Below are 23,835 nucleotides of genomic sequence, written 5' to 3'. Positions count from 1 at the left end.
TTTTTCAATGTATCACATCTGTTTATGTAATTCATGTACTATTCGAACTAGCTGTCCCTATATTTTACCTGGCAAAGTACTGTAATCTATGGGCCAATACAAAGTCCTATTGATCAAAGCACTCTGGCTCTTAATACTGATCTTTCTACTTAGTTAGAATGAAGTCAAAAAATTCTTATTTGTAGTCTGTAAACTTCATTGAATTTTTCTGATTAAAACCTAACTCTAACTTTTCGATTGCAATTCATGTCTCACACATTTCTGCATGACGTGCTGTCTTTTCAAAGTTCAAATTTCAAGGTTATTCAGCAAGGCAGTACAGTGTGCCAATGCGAAGATGGAAGAACTTCAAGGCAACAAGCTGGGAGAGAAGCATGATGCCAACTTCAGTCATGAGTTTTAGCTATTTAATGAGAATCCTAAAATCTATGAGGCTTTCCAGTAGAAAGATACTAGACTTTACGTCTGTAAAATCCAGAGGCTTTCTGATGTTTAAGTGTAAAACATGTGAACTGAAAAAGTAAATCTTCTTTAGAAGAAATTATAATCAGCATAAATTGTTCTATAAAATGCTTTGACTTAGCACTTTAGCTAAGGTTTTATAAGAAAGTTTCTAGAATATTACATATGTATGTATATATATGTTTATCTCATACACACACATATATATCACATATAGGCATATACATGTATAATAACTGGTTATGCTAAGCACAAATATTGTACATAGAAATAAACAAATATGAATTCTGGAAAGATACTAAATACATTCAAATTATTCATGAGGCAAAACTAACCTTGTAACTATAAGAGTTTTAATTTTAAATGTTGGTAGCATATTTAGAGAAAAACTATTAGCACATTATTAAATATATAAAATTGATTCAATAGAAGTATATTTCATACTGAATAAACATAAATAAAAACTAAAGTATTGGAAGTATGTTATCTACCATTAAAAAGTTATGTCTGATACTTTTAAACATGTAAATATGAAATTAGTAAGAATATTAATCACTACTGGATAGAACTAGGTGAATGTTTATGTAGGGCATATGAAAGTAGCCTAGATCTGGTATTTGAGGAAGTAAGTTTCTAAGTATCTTTTTTGTATCCTATTATCATTAATTTAAATGATTCATTTAAAAAAATTACTCGTATTGGCAATTCTCCCATGTGAAGAAACAGACAGATCCAGTATAAACATATATATGGTTTGTGAAAAAGTATGTTATATAGCATTTTCTAAGCCATGAAAAAAGTAATATCTGATAATTTCTGGTAGAATAACATAACCTAACTCTTCCCATTGTGTGTATGTGTCTGTGTATGTATGTATGTATGTATATATATATATATATATATATATGTCTTTACTGAATCTATTATATCTACTTTTCATGTGCATGCATTAGAATTTTGTAAGAAATATGATCAAATGAATCTGAGAATTGTTTTTGGTCTGAAAGCATTGAATATTAAGATATCTGACATAGAGCATCATTTGAGAAGTCTGCCATATGACTTTTCTCAAATGACTTTTCTTCACTGAGCAAAAGAGGAATAAGTGAGATCATAATAATTTAGATGGGAAGGTGAAATGCTCACCTTTCAATTCATAAGCAGAAAAGCAATGGTTGGCCTGAACCAAGGACATACTGAACAAACAATGTCTATAAAAGACCCTTGAACTCTAAAATAAAAAAAATTGTATTAGAAAGCTATAGAATCTAAAGTTGGATTAAAATGATTCCTCTTTTAAAAACTAATTGTCAAACAAAACTAACACCCAGAAAGAAAATTTATAACATATTTGTCAACAGTGGAATTTATGAATTAAGCAAATAACTCAACAATCTCTAAAGAGATACATGTCAAACTAAGAATAAAATAATAGAGAATATAAAGAGTTGTTAGCAAAGATGTAGAAATTATTTAATGTCTAGGACAATGTTCACAACTAGGCCTTAAATTGTATTAGGCTCTATTTTCTCAAACATTATATGAAGTGTGTGTTTATACATTATATATGTGTGTGTATGAATATTTATAATATAAATGCTACTCAAAACTATTTTACCTTACTTTTATAATAGCCACACTTTATATTAAATATACACAAAACCCTGAGACACATGAAACAGAGGTTTGATAATTTCCCCAGCATTACTATGTTAGGAGAGGGAGGCTGGTATCATGTAAGTATTCTAGTTACAATGTCATGCTCCTATCCATTTCAGCGAACTGTTCCTCTTCCTTATGTGATTTCTCTTGTATATACCATTACTTTTGGACTACTTGTAATGATATCCAAATAATCTAGTTTTAAAAGTCTGTAATGTTTTGGAAATGGGCAATTTCTATTATTCTAATAGCTATGATAAGGGGTAGGAGACTGAAAACTGCGGTGACAAATGACTAAGAACTCTCTGATCTTCATTTCCAGCACCCCTGGTGTCAGACTGGACACAGAAGTAAGTTGTTCCAGCTCCTTGCTATCATCCGGGAAAAACCATCTTTAGGAGCAGCTGCCAATAGCATGTCCTTTAGACACTGGACAGAATGCCAAGCCCCAGCTGTTCAGTTGCCTTCTCAATACAGCCTGCTGGCAAAGAAGGCACCCAGTCAAGCATCTCAAAGAGCAAATATCAACTCAAGGGATGAGCTTAACAACACAAGAGTTACTTCTAGGAACTAAGTAAAAATTGATGCGCTTTTGTTGTCATCATTGTTGTTGGTTTTAGCAATGGGAATACATTTAAATGGACCCCCTAAACAGAAGTATTAAAGAATAAAAACTGTTCCCTAATCCTTTTCCCCAGAAAGCATTTAAGATTAGCTAGAGAATGGGAAAGCACTGTGAAATATGAATGTTGAAATGAAAGTCTTCCTTCTTGCCAGTGTCAGACAATTCCAAGGTTAAAGGGGAAGGAGAGCTGTTAGAGAGGGCAGCCAGACAATCAGGGGATGGCAGGGAGAGAAAGAAGTTCCATTTCAACGTGAAGCTTACAGTTCAGAATCTATGAACACGGCAATGCCACGTAATATGGTGTGTGTTTTTTATTGGGGGGGGGAATGAAATGTAATCTTGCTGGAAACTGTCTCTCACCAATCTTATTGTTTTTACTTTAACCTATTTTGATTATGAATTTAATTTTAGCTATCATATTAGGTCTTTTAATTAAAAACATTATAATAACATCAAAATTTCTTGAGCTACTATTTAAGATAACTCTAAATATGATTTTGAAGTATTTGATGAAATTATCTCACTGAACTCAATTTTTCTATGTATTCTAAAAACACTAGTCTCATATCTCATTTTATATCTAGCACTGTTTTTTTTGCTTGTTTTCTTTTGGAATCATTGTTTAGATCATGTTCAATTACTTTTAGCCAAATTTAATAGAATTTAATTTTCTTAAGCTAACTTCTGTTCTTTATATTCTGTTAATAGGAAACATAATTACTCATAATTTTTTATTTAAAAACATTAGGCATTGTTTTGTGTTATTTTTACACTTCTAGGCTTAACCAACAAGATTACTTTAAATAAACACAGTTTTTCACCTCAGTCATAATTATGGTCCGGTGAACCTATGAACCTATTCATCTATCTTGTATAATCTAATCATCTGTCTTCAAACGAGCCTACCTATTCAATGTCTCATCCTGTAACAGATTTAGTTTTATATGTTCATGTGATAGAATCAAGGGTTCCTTAAGTTAAGAGTGGCAAAAGTGAATGACAGTAAAGCAGTGAGAAATTCATACCCCCCCCAATTTTTATTTCATTCTCTTCTGTGTCTTGTGTTAGCTAGACTTCTTGTCACTATAGCAAAGCACTTAAGATATATAACCTTTTTTCTATTAAATCAACTTATTTTCTCTACCATGCTTAAATATTTGTGTGAACTCTGAAGTTGTCAGATTAAGTTTATGAAAATAAGAATTGTTAATGAGTAAAATCACTTGAATATTATGTATACAAATCTCATTTTCACATCATATGTATATTCTACATACATTATAATAATGTTTTATATCTTTTGCTTCTGAATGCTGTTTCTTTGCATGTTATTTATAATTTTAATACCTTTTAAATTTCTCAACTATGCCCTTTGGTAATCATTTAAGAAGTGTGCTGCTAATTAATATGAAAGTCCAAAGACATTTAACACCTGTAAATGTTCATTTAAAATATTTATGCATGTTTTTTTATATAATGGTTAAGATTTGGAAAAGTACATGTGATGCCTTGCATCACATTCTTCAAAACAAAGCTTCCTCAGGTACAATTATGTCATCATGAAGTCAGGCTTTCCACATTCTAAAATAGACTCATCGCCATATGAATTGTTATCTTACTGAGCCATTTTTGTAGCTGTCTTTTTCGCACCATTTTTTGGGAGTGCATTCTAAATTTCTCACAATAAAAAAAAAACCAAATTTCTTGTTTCTTCTTATGCTCTTTGCACTCTTGATCAATATTTAGAAACTATCACACCTATCTTTCATTCTATCATTTACATTAGAGTGGCAAATAAAGACACAGACACAACCCGCATCCCCCAACAATACACCCAGCCACACAAATACATAAATTCTAGCTTAATTGTGTAAAATGTGAACTTTCAGATTCCAAGAGGAGTCAGTGTCTTCTTCAACATCACAGCTCAGGACTCACCTGTGGACGTGGATGTCCTGTAACCAGACAGGTCAACTCTAGAGTTTCCCCTTCCCGGATAGTGTAGACCCTTTCAGAGTAGCGCTCCTCCTCAATATTACAGGCCAATCCTGAGTGCACGATCCGAACTGTCGGGGGAGCTGTGGAATCAGGAAGAAAAGACACAGGATACATGAAAACGTAAGTAAATCATCTTCATATAAATTATCCCAATTGTAAGAGTAATTCACATTAGATCCTACGATAGCCAGAACCATTAGCCTAACACTTCAAACATTCTTAAGGGATTTGAGATTTTCTTGGTAAAACATTTCTAATTTATCTAATAGTCACTACAACATTCTGAAAATTACAAAGAAGAACAAATCAGTGGGAGAAAATTGATGCATTCTGAAACCATGTCACTACAGGCCATATGATTAAGTTGATTGTTAAAATGTAGGAAAGCCTCTTCCTTTTGGAAACAAAACTTGAAAAATGTAAGTAATGGTTTACCTGAAATATATAACACAAAAGGAAGATGACAAATATAAGAGAACAAGAGATTTTAATTAAAGGCTTAGACATTAGTCAACTCATCTTAACGTCCTGTGGTGCACAAAAGGACCCAAGGGATATTCATGCTTAGAGACAGCATATCCACTCAGTTGATAGCATCTACAGAACACTAAATTATTACAACAAATTGTGGTCTTTGGGTGAAGACACTGTAGATGACAGCAAATTATTGATGACTTAGTCTAAATTTTGATTAAAGAATAATTTAACACTCACAGAGCTACATTCTACATCCCTACTTTCCCATGCAATGGTGGGGAAATATTAAAGGGCCTTAAGAGATTTACCTATCTCTTGTTGCATTACCTGTTACGAGCAGAAATCCCTCAAAGGATGAGATATCCTTAGCTAATCATACATGCTGTCTGAGATCAAATACGTAGTGACAGCTAGGAACTTTGGAACAGAGGTCATCTCCATTTTTGGACATATCATTTTTGCGTGTAATACATTTGGAGATAAAAGATAAAATTATCTTAACTGAAAGAAAATGGGAAGATTGCCTGCACATACAGAGGGCAGCAATCACAGACTATTCTGACAAGAATATCCATTCTAAACAGCACTGCCCTTAATAGAAGCTATCAATTTCCAAAAAAGAATGCTAGAATGTTTGATTTTTTTAAAAAAATGGCATAAAAAGATCACTAGTTCTATATTTCTTGAGAATGATGTTGGTGGTTCTAAGAAGAAGAAAAAGACTGTGCTCAATTTATGAAAAGTTCTCTTCTGGGAAATCATGTTTTAAAGGGAAAATCATTTCTAATATGTAATGTTTTGACATATACCACTTAGATTCTTAGGCCACTCATGGAGATGAATAACTAAAAGGGTATACTTTTTGTCTTTCTGAATTTTAGTGGAAATAAAAATAGATAAGTCCATTAGATGGAAAAATAAAAACGAGAACCAAAATACAAATAACAAACAAAAAATCAACAAATATCTGTATTCTGTGCATATAAGCTTGACATTCAAAGACACTAAGAGAGACTTACATAGATCTAATCTACATGAAAAGTAGAAAAAGACAAGATCTGAGTAAATTGGGTTCATGGAGACCTTGGGGGGAGGGTTGAAGATGGGAGGGAAGAGAGAGGGAGGGGAGTAGAGGAAAATATAGAGCTCAATAAAAATCAATTAAAAAGAAAAAATAAGCATATAAGTAAGAAAAAAAATCAAATTTCTCTCTACTATTTATCATTAGAAGCTACAAAGCTGGCTGGGAATAAAAGCCATTTCTAGAAGGTTTTTGCAATATTCCAGCTGAGTAAGTCTTGCCCCCAGTGCTTGCTATGAACACGTTTCCTTAGTGCACAGAATGACCTGAAATATGGCAAAATAACTGTAGGACTTTACATTTTAATCCCCATTGATGTAATTGTAATGGTACTACTATTTAGACTACATTATAGAAATACTTCTCTAGGTCTTATATATATTTTTACATTAAGTGAAAATATTCCAAGAGATAAATGTTCTTTGACTTTAAAAAAAAAACAAATAATGGGAGCACTCACTGGCTGGCCTTTATGAGTACCTGGGTTCAGTTCCTGGTGCCCACATGATAGTTCACAGATATTCCAGTTCCAGGATATCTGAGACCTTTTTTGGCTTCTTCAGGCATTAGACACTCAAATTGTGCACATACGTACACACGTGCAAAACACCCACACATATCAAAGAAAATTTTTTAACCAAGTAACCAAACATGACTTGAAACAGTAATAATATCAATAGACATGCTAACACAAAAGGGGAAATCTAAACAAAGTGGTCAAAATCACACTACATACAGAAAAACCTCACTAAGTGGACTTATCAGTGTGTGTGTGTGTGTGTGTGTGTGTGTGTGTGTGTGTGTGTGTGACAATAGTAATAAAAAGGAGGCCACCAATTTGAAAGAGAGCAAGATTTTTGGGAGTGGTTGGAAGGAGAAGAGGGGAGAGAGAGGATAAGTGATACAATTATACTTTAATTAAATAATAATCCTCCAAAGTAACCACACACTTTACATCATTTTATTGGTTTAAAAAATAATAGTACTTATATGAATTAAATGTCTCTTTGGACAATAGAATTACTTGGTTCAAAACTTCAGCCATTGCTTTGGATTCTGTCTAGATAATGAGACAATTTCTGGGGTCTTGTGACACTGGACACTGCTGATGCTGTGGATGCTCTGGTGCCTCATACAATGTTTCTCCAAATTATTTCAGACAGTGATCAAATTTAGAATTCAATTTCGACAACTCTAATCCTGGCAGGTACTTTTTTTAAGGCATCAGCCTTGTATAATTATCCACATATTATAAAAGTTAAAGTCAACAGATGCTGGAAAAACAAAAATAGGAACAACTTAAATGGAAAATATAGATATTTTTCTTTAAATAAATATCCATGCTAAATTTAGCCTCATAAATGATAGTCCACATATATTAATACATCTAATTACACAGTTACATGACATTTTTTCTAGAATAATTTGTACTTGCTATGTTTTGTTTAAATTTCAAGTAAATGCCCAGTGTTGTTATTTTTAAGATATATCTTTCAAATGCTTCATTATGCAAATAAGCACCTTTATTTAAACAATTTAAATTATACAGTAGGCAAATCATGACATTTATAAGGGTTAATTTTCAACTATTTCCTCTATATGTTAGCACATTCTTGGAAAAGGTAATTGTTTTTGCACTCTCAGCACAAATGCATCTCCTATCCTGTAAAACTCATGATTTTCTCCCAAACTTAGTTTTGAGCATATGTTCCTGCTAACCATTAGATAGACTCTCAGTACTGTAGCTGCTCAGGGCAAAGGTCAATATTTTGGATATCTGGGTTAGTTACAGAGAAAGCATAGCTGAATTGGTATTAGACTCATCCAAATCAATGTTCTTAATTCCAAGTTAGAAAAAGAAAACATCAGGACATCAACTGTCATGTTTGCTGTAGCCTAGATGAGAAAAAGCAAGCAAGGAAGCAAGAAAACAAATAGCACCGGTTCTTTGCACTTTTTGCTTTTTGGTCTGTTGAAGCTATATCTGGAGTCATTACACTGGGAGTCTTCATAACTCCCAAAGTAGTTTAGACTAGACTAAATAAGTAAGAAGTACTGTGAAAGTATTCACGAAGTCAAGCACCATAACTAGACTATCACCAATGATCTAGTTGCTTCAAATGCAATAAAGTGTCTTCCCAGTTCACTATCCCGTACCTGACCCTTCCAAGTTCCAGATACCTACAACTGTGAAGATGTTGTCTCTCTACAGTGATTGAGTAAGGAGCTCTGAGATTAGAAGCATGTTTGCTTATGATATTCTCCCATCTAGGATTCCCTGACTGTTCTCTGCAGCCATGTTCATTGTGAGTTCTTAGATTAATTCTTACCTTCTTTTTCTCCCCAGAATACATGGATTGCCTTCTGTATTTTTATCTTTTGTTAACATTCAAACACAATGATAGGCACTTCATGGCCTGGAGAGATGATTCAGATATTAATAGTTCCTGTTATTCTTCCAATGGACTTGAGGTTTGGTTCCCAGTACCAATGTTAGGAGACTCACACCTATCCATAATATTAGCTCCACAGGATCCAAAACCTTTTATTGACCTCTGCATATAACTGTTTTCTTGTCAAATAGCTAACACACACACACACACACACACACACACACACACATACACACACACACACTCTTTTTAAAAAAAATTAATCATGTACTCTGTCCTAGGAGAAGTGTCACATTTAATATCTGCCACACATCACATAATTCAGAAAACAGAGTTATTAATAGTATCTTCGTTTTAGTAAACATTACAAAATTATAAAGACATCAATATTGTCTCTTAAAACATCAGCTGAATTATTAACATTAAATGAAATATTCTGTCTGATATAAAATCAAAACATGGTTTTGTCCTCTGCTTTGTTGGAATAAGCTTCAATTTATCATCTTGAAATTGGAGCAAAGGTTATGATTTCCTTTGCCTTATAGATTCAGCAATGAACTTAAATGTTAAAATATTGCATGTGACTCAGATTAATCCAAATTTTTTGAAGTCAACCAAATCCCATTACTTTCATAACAGTAATCCTACCAGGTACCTTAATTTGACTAAGTTAGTTTTGTGTTCAAGAGGTCAGTATAAAAGGGCAAAAGAGGGACACATTTTATCTTACTAAAGTATGGTTTTGAAACTTAAAACCAATTTCAATTCATTCAGTTGAAAAAAGAACATAGATAAATTCCCAATATCAAAAACTAGGAGAATATTTATTCTCTCACATTGCATGCAGCATCCACTGATATACCAGGGTGAGGCTATACATGAAGGTTAGTGTCTACATGAAATATACTAGTGTATACATGAAGCTATATCTTCAAAGAGCTGACAGCCTACAGGAGCTTCAGACTAGGAAAAAAATAAAAGATGGTTAAACAGAACAGGTAGTATACCCAAAGAAAAAAAATTTAAGTTACACTGGAACAAAGATAAGAAGAGCTAAAACTGCCTAGGGCATTGCAACAGGCTTCACAAATTCAGTGACATTTAAGCTAAGTTTGGAAAGAGATGCTCTGAGCACACAAGCAAGGAGACACTCCTGAGAGCAAACAGTCTGTTTGAAAACATATCAGGAATCAATCACTGTTGTGTTCCAGAAAGAATGGTATGAGCATGTGGCTCATTCACTAAAAATTAATCTACTCTAAATTTTGACTCCAGTATGAGTCCTCTATCCTAGCAATTGACCTGCAGGCACCAGAAAGTTGATTGTCAATGCCTCAGACCGACGTGACAAAGAGAGATAGTTTAAGGTCTTGTTGAATAGCATTTTATTGAAGCAGCATGAAGGGAGGGGAGTGAGTTTAGATGGTACTGTTGGCTACCTAGCCTTGCCAAGATAAAAGCGATTATTTTATTCAAAATAAAATGAGGTGAAGAATATCTAATTTAATCCAGAGATCAATAACCTTTAAAATTGTTCTAGTACTCATAATGTAGATGGAAGAAGATCGTCACACTCCATTCCCCAGAATGAACAATTTAGCTGAAAGCTACTATCATTCTTTCAAATGACTAATTCCTTTAACCAGCATATGAAGTATGAAGTTTCATTATGACATTTCAAACAGAATTTGCTCTGGTTTTGTCTCCTCCTCCTTTTTCCCTTCTCTTCTCTCTCATGCCCTTCCCCTATTAGAGTTCTTCTTCCTGTTTTCCAGTCAAATGTGTCTCATTGCTTTGCCTTCCCTCTTCTCCACACCTCTTTCCCCTCTCATTGTCTCCTCTGCAGTTTGTAGCCCACGGCCGCAGCCACACCACTTTTCTCTGTGCTTATAAACATTAAGAGCTGAGATCCGCATATGAAAGACAGTGTGTAGGCTATGCATTCAGATACATGTCACTTCAATATCAGCCCTCCAAATGTGGATCCCCATGAATTTAACTTCATGGTGAGCTTCCCGTTAACCTGGGATATATAGTAAGATTCAGGAGGAGGGGATATGAATATGTACTATTTGCTTATCTGAACAAGGTCACCCCTGTGTAACTTCTAGTTCCACCCATTTCCCCACAGATTTCGCAATGTCATTTTTCTTTACAGCTGCATAAAATTCCATCTTTTGTACCATGCTAAGAAAAACGACTTAATAGAAGGCACACTCAGTCACTTAAGAGTGCACATAACTTACGAAGGAAATGCATGAAATAAGGGACCCTATGAGTAAGTCATGGCCAATTGCTAGAATGAGGGATTTGATGAGCAATGTTTTAAAGGTTAAGCCTTTTCCTCTAACAATTACAGTCCTTGAAGTTTATGCTGTTATTAGGCAGCAATCATTTTGGCATTAGCCCTCACTGCTTTAAGAGCTAACAATGAAAGCCTTAGACTTGAGCAGATGGCTTCAGTCCTTCATATACCTCACGAAGTTGCTCTGTCCCATTAAAATTGTCACTAAAATGTTTTCTCCCCATCAGACCAACTCAGCTTAGGCTCCTGGTGCATATAGAGGATCTTCTAGGAGACACAGTTTGGAGCTAGGACAACCACCTTAGTTTGTCTTTTTACTGCAATGGGTAGATCAGTAAATCCCTGTGCACAAGAAAGAAGTAGAGAATAGGAGAGTTTTGGAAGAGAATCGGAGGGGCAGGGAGAGAGGAAACTGCTCTCACATGGCCAGGCAGAGGCAGCAGAATCAGCACATCGTTTTACAATTCTCCCTCCTGTCATTCATTTTTGCTTATGAAACCAAAGGCAATCATATTCAGAATTTCCCTCCATTTTCCCATTGATTTAAGCTGTCATAGTCTTTTCTAAATTGAATTTCATTTTCTACATCATTTTACACTTAGCTAAACAGCATTACTGGCAATTGATCTCCTTATTCGACTCCCCCCAGTGCAGCATATGTGCAGAATACTTCTGGGACACGGTGGCTTCTGCTCTTCCTTTCTCTGCTGCTGCTTATTTCCAATAACTATCTGAGCTCTCTTTCCATAATCATCTTATAACCTGACTTTTAAATGTTCTTGTTGGTCTAGTCTAGTTATTCCTAATCTCCATGACCCTTCATTGACTGGTATCCCCCCTCAGACCTGTCAGAATATATATATATATATATATATATATATATATATATATATATATATATATATATATATATACAAACACAAAATCAGAGTTGGAGAGCAAAAAAAGTTATGAATATCTCAGTCTTGGATGTTTGAATGACTCGGCAGCTGTTGGTGGCTGTTAAGACTTAGAACTTTTAATAAGCAAATAAATGAATTTTCAATTGCAGACCATGTAGTGTGTGAATTTAGAAGGGTACTGAACAACATCAGTGGAATCTCTTAAACATATAAGGCAAGGAAAAAGACTTGACAGGATTTACAAAGTCTAGGAGTGGAAGAAAAGCAAGGCAAATGTGTGCTTCTGAAGTTACCTGAAGGGACGCTAGAACATATTTTTGACAGGGTTGTCATTTAAGAGGAGAAGAAACAAAAGGTCATTGCCTTTGAGCATTTAGATGGCGCTGGCGAATTCTGAGCGACACACAGTCTGCAGAGAAGGGAGATCAAAAGAAGAATAACATGAGACCTGACTGAGCAAAAAGCTCTTCGTCCAGCAAAACAGGACAGCAGTGTTAAGTAAAACTGCTGGCGAGGGCTATAAAATGTACAAATAAACAAGGAGTAAGCAACCAAATAGTGCAGCAGAAATGCGGCACCATCCTTGAAAGATGGATGAGATGCCACACATCTCCGTTTCCAATGTGATGCTATGATTTGCCAACATAGCAGTTTATAGAAGCTTCCATTCTCCTTTTAAAACAATGTTTCCTACGTATCTAGTCTATTTCCTTCTTTCTTCTTATTCTCTAACATGTTCAACTTTTGCAAAGTTCTTAGCAAACATGATGGTATTTCCCAAAGCCCTCTAATCACTTCTATAAAAGAATGGGCAATCAGGATTCATCTCTACAGTTTATAACACGATACATCTTGCTCCTATTTAAAAAGCAAACTGTCAAGAAAAACAGACTTATCTTCTCATCAATAGGCCTGCTCTTGTTTTGCATCAGTAAGGAGGCTGTGCGCATGCTTGGCTGTCCTGCCCTCTGCTGGCTGCCTTCTGTCCTGTTCGTTGGTATTAATAAAGGCACAGCTCAAGCAAAAATTCTACTCTGGTAAGGTTTCCTTTCCCCAGACCATGTTCTTTTACATCCTTCTCAACCTTGTGGACCTGATTCTGTTTCCATTGCAAGGACCTTTCTGAACAATACACTTAACATACAACTTATTTAAGTCATCTCCAAAAGGCAATATTCTGATATATAAATAATGGAAATGACACTGTTTTATTTTTTATTTTTTTTGCTGTTTACATACACAAAGATTTACTTTTTTATTAAAAATTATTTATGTATATATTTTACATCCCAAACTCAGTTTACCCTCCCTCCTCTCCTCTCAGCCCCTTCCATTTTCCTCCCACCTCCATTTCCACCCCTCCAGTTCACACCTCCTCTGTATCTATTTGGCGGGTCTCCCATTAGTATCAAGAAAACATGGCTTGTCGAGTTTCACTAAGACCAAGCACCTCCCATGTGTTAAGGCTGGTTAAGATGACCTAGTAAGAGAAGTACGGTCCCAAAGGCATGTAAAAGTTCTATCTTTTGTTCACTTGCTCTTTTTTGTTCCCTTCACTTTTTTGGAGTTAACTACAGTTTTAGAGACATTGTGAGCTTACCTCCCTTCTCTTTACGAGTTTTCCTCACCCTCCAAATTTGGTTAATACTGTATTCCTGTTCCCTAGGCTGAAAAATGTCTAAATTTTCTAACTTATTAAATAATAGAATGGAAGAAGTAAGAATCTATTGATCACATAGACTTTAATCAAAAGCTCATTCTACCCTCATGGCTGTGGTGAACGGCTCTCATTGTAACAGATGTTAAATATTTTGTGTTAATCAAATTTACTTCCACTAAGTCACCTACATGCATCTTTTCAAATCAAATGTCAGCAAATTTTAAGAAATGTGTTATCCTACATTTTTTGGAAATATACATTTGTTTTCAGCTATAAGTGTCACTTATTAATATCTAAAGCTAAAGTTTCAAACTTGCTTGTATGTTTTGTAGAAGAAAAAAATTGTATTTCCGTGATTGTAAGGCTTCTGCATCCCCTTCCTTGCTCAGCATTTGATGATCTTTGACAGGTGAGCAGAGAAGAAATAGGGCCAATCAAGTCTGACACATTCAAGTTTGGCCACCAGGCATTCCTATTTCTAGTAAGATGCCCTTCCTAGCCATTTCTACATCCTTCCCAGAATTTCCCAAGAGAAATATTTGAATGTCTCCATGCAATATTGGAGTCTATGACACATTTTATTCATCAAATGTTTGTCTTAGCAGGACATGCGTGTGCTGTGCAGAGTTCTCCAACATGAAGATACATGTAAGAAAGAGCAAAGCTTCCCTTCCTTTCTATGTGGGTCCTAATTTTATATTAGATTCTCTAGAACATCCTGATTTCTCTCTAAGTCATGGCTGAATTACTGCCTTTTAAATAAAAACAGGCTGGACAAATGGCTCAGTTTTTAAGAGCACTTACTGCTTTTCTAGAGGAATGGAGTTTAGTTCCCAACACCCACTTGAGGCATCTTCCTACCATCTCTTACGTCAGCACCCAGGGGATCCAATGACTCTGGTCTAAGCCAGCACCTATACTTACATACACATATTCTCAATCAGACCTACAGAATATTAAGAATAAATCATAAATAATTATAATTACTCCAAAATTTTGGAAAATGGGTCTCTTCCCTTCACCTCAAAATGAAATATATATTTATATATTTAATATAAATAAAAGTAAATATAATATATATTTGATACATATATATTATTTAAGATAAACACAAAGCAGCTTTCCTATTGCTCACCTGGCACCATTCTGCATGTGGGCACAATGAAGGGAACAGGCTGTTATGAGACTGTCTGAGTATCTATAAGACCATGCAATTCCGAAGTGTTTGATGGGGTCTCCTCTACATCAAATGTAGGCAAAATGTCAGAAGTCATATTTATCTTGTGATCAATCTTTGTATTTAGAAGGAAAGGCCACCATACAGTAAGAAACAGGGAATAGGAGACATGGGTATTTATGTCAATTTATTTAGGTTTTGGCCTAAAAGGTATAACAACATATTCATACTTTTCTAAAAGTAGAGCTTTTATGCTTCTTTCGAAGTTACTACATAGCCTTAGCATACACTAAACTGAATGAATCTATTCCCATTGTTTCCCATCTTTAATCACAAATTGGGTATTTAGAAAGAATATTTTTTTCTCCCAGCCAAGCTCATCAAAAAAACAAATGGGATTTATTACAAAATGTGCCTAAAATGAAAACTTCAATTTGCTTTTCCAAAAGTGATGACAGCAGACAGAAATAGCAGAATCTGGCCTGCTAATGTCTCCACTCCCTCTTTTCATCGAGAATGTCATTCATTGTCTGTGACTAGTTCCAAAGAGAACAAGTTCTTCATCAAATGGGGTCAATGCCTATAGACCTCAGACGAGAGGAAGAAGTACAGTCATGGTGCACAACCATAGACTGACCGATCAGAAGCACAGCTAGTTCTAGCCATTTAGATTCCAGGAGGACAATAGTCTGACCAACTAGAAGCACAGCTACTGCTGTCCAATTAGTCTCCAGGATGGCAATAAGGACTCAGAATTCAACAAGCCCTAAAAGCTTGCTCACTTTGAGAAGCACATGTTTTTATTTCCATGTGAATATATGAACAGAATGAATTTCTAAGGCATTGTTTTTGTCTGCATTTCTCCCTTACATTACAAACAGATTGTATATGTTTTATTGGCATTATATGTATGTTTATTTATTTAAGGACAATGCATTCTAATTTCAAAACTTTTTATGTTTTCTCTTAGATTTAAGAATTGAGAATACAATTAAGAAAAGTGAAAAACTGTCATCTAATTCTTAAACACTAAGAATAGTTTATTGAATTACTTGATGTCATTGCATAAGAGTTTAAAGAAAATAATTTGTCCGAATCACACAATGTAAGATGTAAGTAATAATTAGTAAGTAATAATAAGTAATAATTAGTAAGTGTTATTAATCAGCTTTCATGTTTTAAAATATCAGCTTTTCACTATTTGAAAAGAAATGCACAGTGCTGAAATGCCTGAATTCTTTCTCAAGTAATGCAATTTCTTCATTTGAGTGTGGAGAATTGAAATTGATCCTATAAGTATCTTTGCAACTCAAGGCTGCACAACATTCCATGATAACACTTTCCCTCTTCTACATGCCTCTCCCAGGTCTTCTGTCACTCATGTCCTCAGGTCTGTACACCTAGTTTTTATTTTTCGTTTTGTTTTTTTTTACTTTGGTTAATCAAAGGACGAGAGCAATTTCAATTATAAACATTTTATATGAACTTGTACTTAAATTCACAAATATAACTTTTAAGAACAGACATGAATTGTATTAAGAGTATTGGTATCTGCCTGTGAATTTGGTAATTTCACACAAATCTCAGAATCTTAATGACAATAGCAAATCAAATGGGTGACTCATAGCTCTTAACATTTGCAATCATTTTTAGTGAAATTTGTATCTTAAAAACAGTTTCCTTCTATTAAACCTTCTGACTAGTGACAGTCCCTTGACACTTTTGTATAAGTAAAACAAAAATTAAGTAAACATTTATTATAGCTACAGTCCTTTACTGTTAAAGGTTACATGATTTTTGTTTAAATTCTTTCAAAAAAAGTTTGTTTAACTATAATTTCTATTTGAATGTGTGTCTCTGTAGAAACCAGAAACCACTATAGGTTTCCTCAGTAACACTTTCTACTCTCTGTTAGACAGTCTCTGACTGGCCTACAGCTTATCAGTCAGACTGGACTTACCCCAGAAACACACCTATTATGCCTCTCAGGTTGTGATATTTCATATACTGCACTAAGCCTGGAACATTTACCTAGGTTCTGGGATCAAACGCATACCCTTGTGCTTTCAAAGCAAGCTCTTTGCTCATTGTGCCTACACCTACCCCTGACCTCCATTGTAAGTTTTTATTTCTACCATGAAAGATTCTTCTAATTCAGCCTCTAGAGTTGAGTAAATCAAGTCTGTATTGAAAACCAAGTTGAATAAACTTAATCACCAACACAAGTTCTGAAAAAACTAGGCTATTGTTTTTCAAACTCTGCTTCAAAGAACAGGTGGCCTATGAAATATTTTCAATACAGTACAACATAAATACCCTGAAAACAAATTTAAATATTTTAGTTTTGCTTTGCATTAGATACAAATAATAAATCAATACTACTTTTGAGATAATTGTAATGCAATATATACATACATTTTTGATGGGTAAAGTCAGTTTTTCTTGAAGTGGGTTTGCTAACGTAATTTTAATTGTAAAATGCACACAGATTTGGGTCTATCTCTAAGGAAATTGATCAAAGAGACAAATCTCAAAAAGATGTAATGAAAAATGTACCCACTTCATACATGTGAAAAATTTAACTTGAATATCAGCACATACAGAAACTTACATCTGCATTACCAAACATATTGGCAGAGAAAGCATTGGCATCCAGTTATATTTCAAAAGTAGACCCTGGAGAAGGGTATGGAGTGTATAAAGATTTTGGAAGCACCATGTATGTGAATGAGCACTCTAAATATACATGCTGAGGTTCAAATTTTCACTGTGGCACAATTAATTGACACTAGCTAAATGACTTTCCTGTGTCTTTATTTCTCTCTGGGTGTTGTATAACAATTTCATTCCAATTATATGTCTGGGAGAGAGACTCCAGAAGAAAACAAATGTGTCTTGGGAAGTTCCTAAAACTTATATTTATATCTCCTCCTCTTGGTTACATAAAAAGTAGACACTTTATGATAGAGGAGACTCTGACCAGTTTCAGTTGAAATTTTTAACAACATTTTTCATAACTCAATTATCACAAAAGAGAACTTTTGTGTGATGACAGATTTTTTAAAAAAAAATTCTTTTCCTTCACTTTTTTTTTTTAAAAAAAACACCTGTCTTTTTTATTTATATACCAATCCCAGTTTTTACTCCTTCCACTCTTCCCATTCTCTCCTCTGCCTCCCTGCCCCACCTCACTTCCATTCCTCAGAGAGGGCAAGGTATATTGCTTTGGTCCCCAAAGTGATGACAATTTTTTTTATCTTTTTTTTATGTTGGCGATTTATATATAGTTGATATTGCATTTGCAAATATTTTTATTTCTAGCTTCATAGATTTTTGTATAAAATTATTGAGATGAAAATGACCAAAATAGTTTGCATGAAATTTTCAGAATTAAGAAAATATTTTGCTAGAAAAAGAAAATACAATGAGTTTAACAGCCACTGCTATAAATATTATTTAAACATTACTCTGTACATGAAGTTTTTCCAACAAAAGTGAAACCTTGACTGATCATTTCCATAAGCCATGAACAATCATTAGCCCTAGATTTGACTTTCTCATGGAATTGTTAGACTAATACAGTACAGTTTGGAAAGGCCAGTCCTCCCAGGCCCGTGAATAACAAAAGGAAGACCACGTTTTTCAAGGAGGGAAATTCACTCAAACATGGAGACAGTAATACAGCAATATTGAGACTGATTAAATCTTGTTGGAGATTTTAATGAAAGACATCTTCATAAATTCATTTACTCATGATTGACCATTGAACAGAAGAAAGTTATTGCAGTAGATAGTTAATAGTTTTCCTATAGGCATGTCTACATGTGAGTGTAAGTACCACTAAGTTAGAAAGGGCTGGATGAGAGGAGGGAAAGGAGAGCTTTAGCAGGTCAGTGTAGAAAGGATAATAGAACACACATGAAAGAGAAAGGGGATAGAATGGCCTAAACAGGGATGGGGCAAAAAGATGATGGAGAAAAGGAATGATGAGAGAATAAAAGTAATAAATGAAAAGTTACCAAATGTAATAAATAAAAAATATAGTTAAAAACTTAACTATCTTATTTCCTTGTTTAAAATTTTGACAGATTTAATTACTGTTTAAATTGCCACAAATACCATAAAAACTTCTGTGTTGCATTTTGGCAAAAAAAAAGTCTGAGAATTTTGAGACATAAGCTGAATGTGGAATGACAATATATGATTTGTGACTCACTATAGAGGACATGCGATTGAACAGAGCCATGGATCTGAGCCAAAATGAGCTTGATCATTGTTTGTAATTTTATTTATTACCCTGTTTTCTATAAACATGAGTTGAGAGGAATTAACATATGGTTGAGATACTGCCAGAAACTATTAAGGGTTTTATTAAGGAACTCAGGGAGAGGTAGAACAGAAGTTGCTGCTGGCATCTTAGGAGAAAACTGTAAGTTCATATCACAGTCCAATAATGCTAATGGATTTCAATATCACATGACTGCTCTCTGAGAATGTATAGATAGTGGCTTAAAGTAATATAGTATGTGAAAGAGTAGAACATCTCCCAAGTTATAGGTATTGGCTATGATCCAGGCAAACTTGGCAGTTTGGGTAAAAATACTGTATTTGAAATCCCCATAATTAAAGTGATGTAAGGTTCCACATCATTAATAAAAGCCATAAGTTTTACATTGAAAACTCTACCAGTTCTTTATCTATCTGGATAAAGTAATTACAGAAATTGTAAAGATAAAGTAGAAAAACTACCATAATCAGAGAGACAAAACTGATTCTGAAGCTTAGAAATAAACTGTACAATCATTTTACTAGTTCTCGGTAAAGACAAACTATGGAAAACGCATAGGAAAATTGAGAAAAGGATTCCTAGGAGAGGAAGAAAATCTGCTGATATTTATCTGTTGACTAATGCATAAATAGAGCAAAGGCTGAGGCAACTTTGGTGACTTGGATTTTGATTAGTTAGAACTGACCAAATGAGATTGCTTAGTTCTCTGGGTTATCATGGTTTGAACAAATAGAGGGCAAACCCAGGGGATGATCTGCTGCTATTCACTTTGTCCACACTAAGTTAAGGGAGACTGAAACTCCATTCTGTCTATCTGTGGTTTCATTAATCATCGATCTTGAAACTTTGTACTCTGGTCACTGAGTCAACATCTCTACTTGTTAACCGTGAAGGAATCTGATGTGTAGTTCCTTACAAAACACTCTCTCTTTTTTTCTCATAACTACCAAGAAGCAGTTAAAAGTATTCTTAGTTAATTTCTTGTCTCCAAGGTAGTTTGTGGTCTCTTTCCTAAAGCAGATAGAGGCAGAAACCATCCTTAAAAACTTGACTGGTTCTATTGGCTACCTTAGAAGCAAGAATATGTAAAAGAACAATATGCCCAGATTACAAAGCCAGCCATTCAGTTCAGCAGCACTGGCACTGCTTCTGAGAACCTGTCTGACTGAATGACTACCTATCTTTATCATATTTAGTCAGTGTGGCAGTGTGGCTTTTCCACAATCCGTTACAAGCTTTGCTTCTTATCCTTGAGTTGGCATTTTAAGCCAACGCTTCCTTTTAATCACAGTGTCTGCTTTCATATCAGCATCTGTGAGTGAGTCCCTTGGAGTTTTCAGCATGAGTCCTTTTCCTCTTGTCCTACAGGGAGTCAGTTCTTGCATCAATATCATGAAAACAAATGCCCCAAATCATCACCATTGACATTCTTCCAATGGGCATTTTAGACACACCTTTATATTATTATTCTTACCAATAATTTGTACATTTCATTCTCTTTAAAATGAGAATTAATTTGTGTGTGTGTGTGCCTGTCTGTCTATCTGTCTATCTGTGTGCCTGAGTGTATGCCACATATGGATTGGTACCTCCAGAGGCCAGAAGAAGGTGCTGGATCCCCTGGAGCAGAAGATATGTATTGTAAACTACATCACCTGGGTGCCAGGAACCAAAATCTGGTCCTCTGAAAAAACAGCAAGTGCTCTTAAATACTGAGCTCTCTAAAGCACCATGGGATACTTTCTTTGTGTACAATTTGGGTCACTTTACATTGGTAACAGAATTTATGGATTCTTCATCTTTTTTAATCTGATCGATTGCTTAATACTTAATGAGTTTAATCTGTCACCCAAAAATAAAAGCACAATTGTAGTTCTACTCACTTTTTTCTCTCATTATCTTATTAATCATTTTGTTTTAGAAAGAAGAATCAGAGAACATTCTCACAGATTCCCTTGTCTTTCACAAACCCTACATATCCATGAATGTGAATATATCATGGATTACACCTTTTTCCAACTCCTTGTAACTGGACCACTGAATATTAATCACAGAGCTATAAAAATCAGACATAAAGTATGATTATAATTCAGTTTTACAGATTTTGTGCAACTCTTCCTGACAATGTGTACACATTGTATTCACCCTAGATAGGGGACCAATGACATACCAAAGTAGTAATTGCATCAAGTTGTCCACATTGTCAAACCAATGAGTTTATTTGGATTTAATTACTGTGACTGAATGAGGCCTTACAGGGTCTTGCATGACTGAAAGTTAGCAACATCACCAAAAAGTCCACTGCTTTGGTGAGTACTCAAAAAATCTGTAACCTTAACAGTTCACAAAATTAAGCATGGACAATAATTCCTAATTTTCTTAATGTCACTAACCACTTTTAAACAAATCAAAATGTTGAATGGTTATTGAGTGACTAGCAAATTTGTAAACAGAGAAGCTAAAAATCCCTTAGGTTTATTTCTCATCAGTAAAAATAATTAACATCTAAGAAATAACATGTGAATTCCCAGACTCTACAACGTGTATTTGTTTCTGAAAAAGTCTTGAAACAAGTCAAAAATATTCCAAAAAAAAAAAAGAAAGAAGAAAAAAATTCAAACGATGATAGCATGGCATCTGCCTTATTGAAGCTTCAACACTTAAAATATATACTCAAGAAATTTCAGAAGCCGGGAATGGTATTATGCAGAAAAGTTCCATTTTAATTAAGGGCTGAGAACAGGAGACCTGAGGGTCTAATTCCAGAGCTATTTTGACATACATCAAGCGTTCTTTAATTTACAGTGAAAGGTCTGCTTGACACGTTCTCATGACTCTGTGTTCCTACTAGCTATCAGTGCTTTTAAGTGTTGTTTTGTCATTGACCTACATTAGTATATCAAATTATGACATAAAGTTAATGAATGAGCATCATAATAATTCAGAATGCAAGCTCCAGCCAAATAGTTTAAATCACACCTCACGACAATATAGTCCAAGCATTTCTCTCTACCCTACTCATTTGATGAGAGACACGGAGGAAAAAATTAAACACAATGATAAATAGCCAAATGGGCTTTCATGGTATTTTTTAAATTGGGATTTAGGAAAGAGATTGCATCATTCAATTCCAGAAATAAGATTCCTTTTTAGATAAGTAGGACAGAAAAAATACTGTTCAGTAATTAATATAAAGCTTTGTACATCACATAGATATAAGTATTTAAGATATTTTCTATTGACATGGATTAAATATGATAAAATTTAGTGTCTCATAACTTTATTTTACAATTGAGATAAAATTGTACATGTACTTTTGAAAATGATCACCAACAATGGTTTTCTAGTCTTCTTCTTCTTTTTGATATTATAATTACATTAATTCTCTCTTCTTTTAATCCCTTCAAACTCTTCCACATACTCCCCACCTCCACCTATCCTTTCTGTCAAATTCATGGCCTCTGTTTCTTTAAGAGAGAGAGAGAGAGTTCCTAAATACATAAATACCACCATTCTGTATATACTATTTTACTTTTATAGTCACGATCCTGGGCTGACCAATCAGTGGGCATCACATTGCAATGAGAGTTTCCATTCAGCTTCCACACATTGTTATTGTATAAGGGGGAGTTTTGACACATGTTCACATGGAGAATGTTTTGGTGACATCAAGACAATTAGTATAATTAATTGATTGAGCCCCCAAAGAAAAACAAAGAAGATTACTGACAAACAATGTTTTTTTTTTTCTTAAAGAGTTTTGGAAAAGAGTATTTTGTAGGGACTTAGAGACATCTGCTATCAAGGGTATCATGTCCAGAACACTGAAAACATGAATCCCTGTGCTGTTTAAGCTGCTATGCAAGAACAAGCTGTTAAATACATCAACTCATGCTTCCTTTTTCCCAGATACCCAGGACTCTCCCTTTCTCATTTCATATTTCTTGATTTTTCCCTCCATTTGCATGCCTCCCCTTTTTTAACCTTTTCCTTTTTCACCTCCCTTCTTACTTCTTTTTTTCATATATATATATATATACATATATATATATATATATGACATATATATATCCTAGAGAGCATGGTGAATAATAGTCTGAGACTCTACAGAGAAAGAGAATTTTATGTTGAGATTCCCAAGGAAAGTTCTTCATTTGTCTGAATTTTAGAATAGCAAGAGAAAAGGATGATTGAAAAATCTGAGACTTTTTTCTCACAGCCATGAATCATGTATTTTTCTTGGAAGGAATAAAAAAAATGGATGACAGGTTTTATGACTACCATGAATATCAGTATCTGTTCCACCCATGAGAGGAAGTGCTCTCTCTACCATTTGGCAAAGAAGCACTGTACCAACATTATTGCTCACTGGCTCAACTTGGTATGTATGCCATGCTTTGTGGACTCCCACAGAAGCCATGCCCGGTTTTGAACTGAGTCAGTGGAGGAGCAGGCGTGGTGGCAGATGAGAGGTGGGGGAACGGAACTGGAAGAGAGGAGGGAGGGAAAACTGGTCTATAAGTAAAATAAATGAAAGTTCTAATAAAAATATAAAAAGTACTCAGAGAAAATAGCTAAAAGCATCTTACTAAAAGCATCACTGAAGAAAAGCTTCAAGGCTCCATTTTATACTATGGTAAGTTTTGACTATCCTAGGACAAATATGCACCCAACACGCAACAGAATTAGGCAAAGAATAATCTAAACTAAGTGATAGAAGAGCCTGCTACACCTCCTAAACAGTTAGATAGATGTTTTACCTTTACACTTATGGCCGAAGTTGAAATAGTCACATACATGTACAG

General features: G+C 34.5%; 1 protein-coding gene across 5 annotated transcripts in view; it reads right to left on the bottom strand.

Moving 5' to 3' along the window:
• The window catches only part of Mdga2 (MAM domain containing glycosylphosphatidylinositol anchor 2), a 716,330-nt gene that overhangs the window by 390,104 nt on the left and 302,391 nt on the right, over nucleotides 1-23,835 (bottom strand). For all 5 annotated transcript variants that reach the window (XM_075947276.1, XM_075947279.1, XM_075947278.1 and 2 more), the window contains exon 2: nucleotides 4,688-4,827. In XM_075947276.1, the coding sequence (XP_075803391.1) occupies nucleotides 4,688-4,827 (140 nt within the window). The remainder of the gene's footprint in view (nucleotides 1-4,687; nucleotides 4,828-23,835) is intronic.

This window comes from Microtus pennsylvanicus, chromosome 14 (assembly GCF_037038515.1).
Source record: "Microtus pennsylvanicus isolate mMicPen1 chromosome 14, mMicPen1.hap1, whole genome shotgun sequence".
Classification (NCBI taxonomy): domain Eukaryota; kingdom Metazoa; phylum Chordata; class Mammalia; order Rodentia; family Cricetidae; genus Microtus; species Microtus pennsylvanicus.
This window is presented reverse-complemented; position numbering and strand designations above follow the sequence as displayed.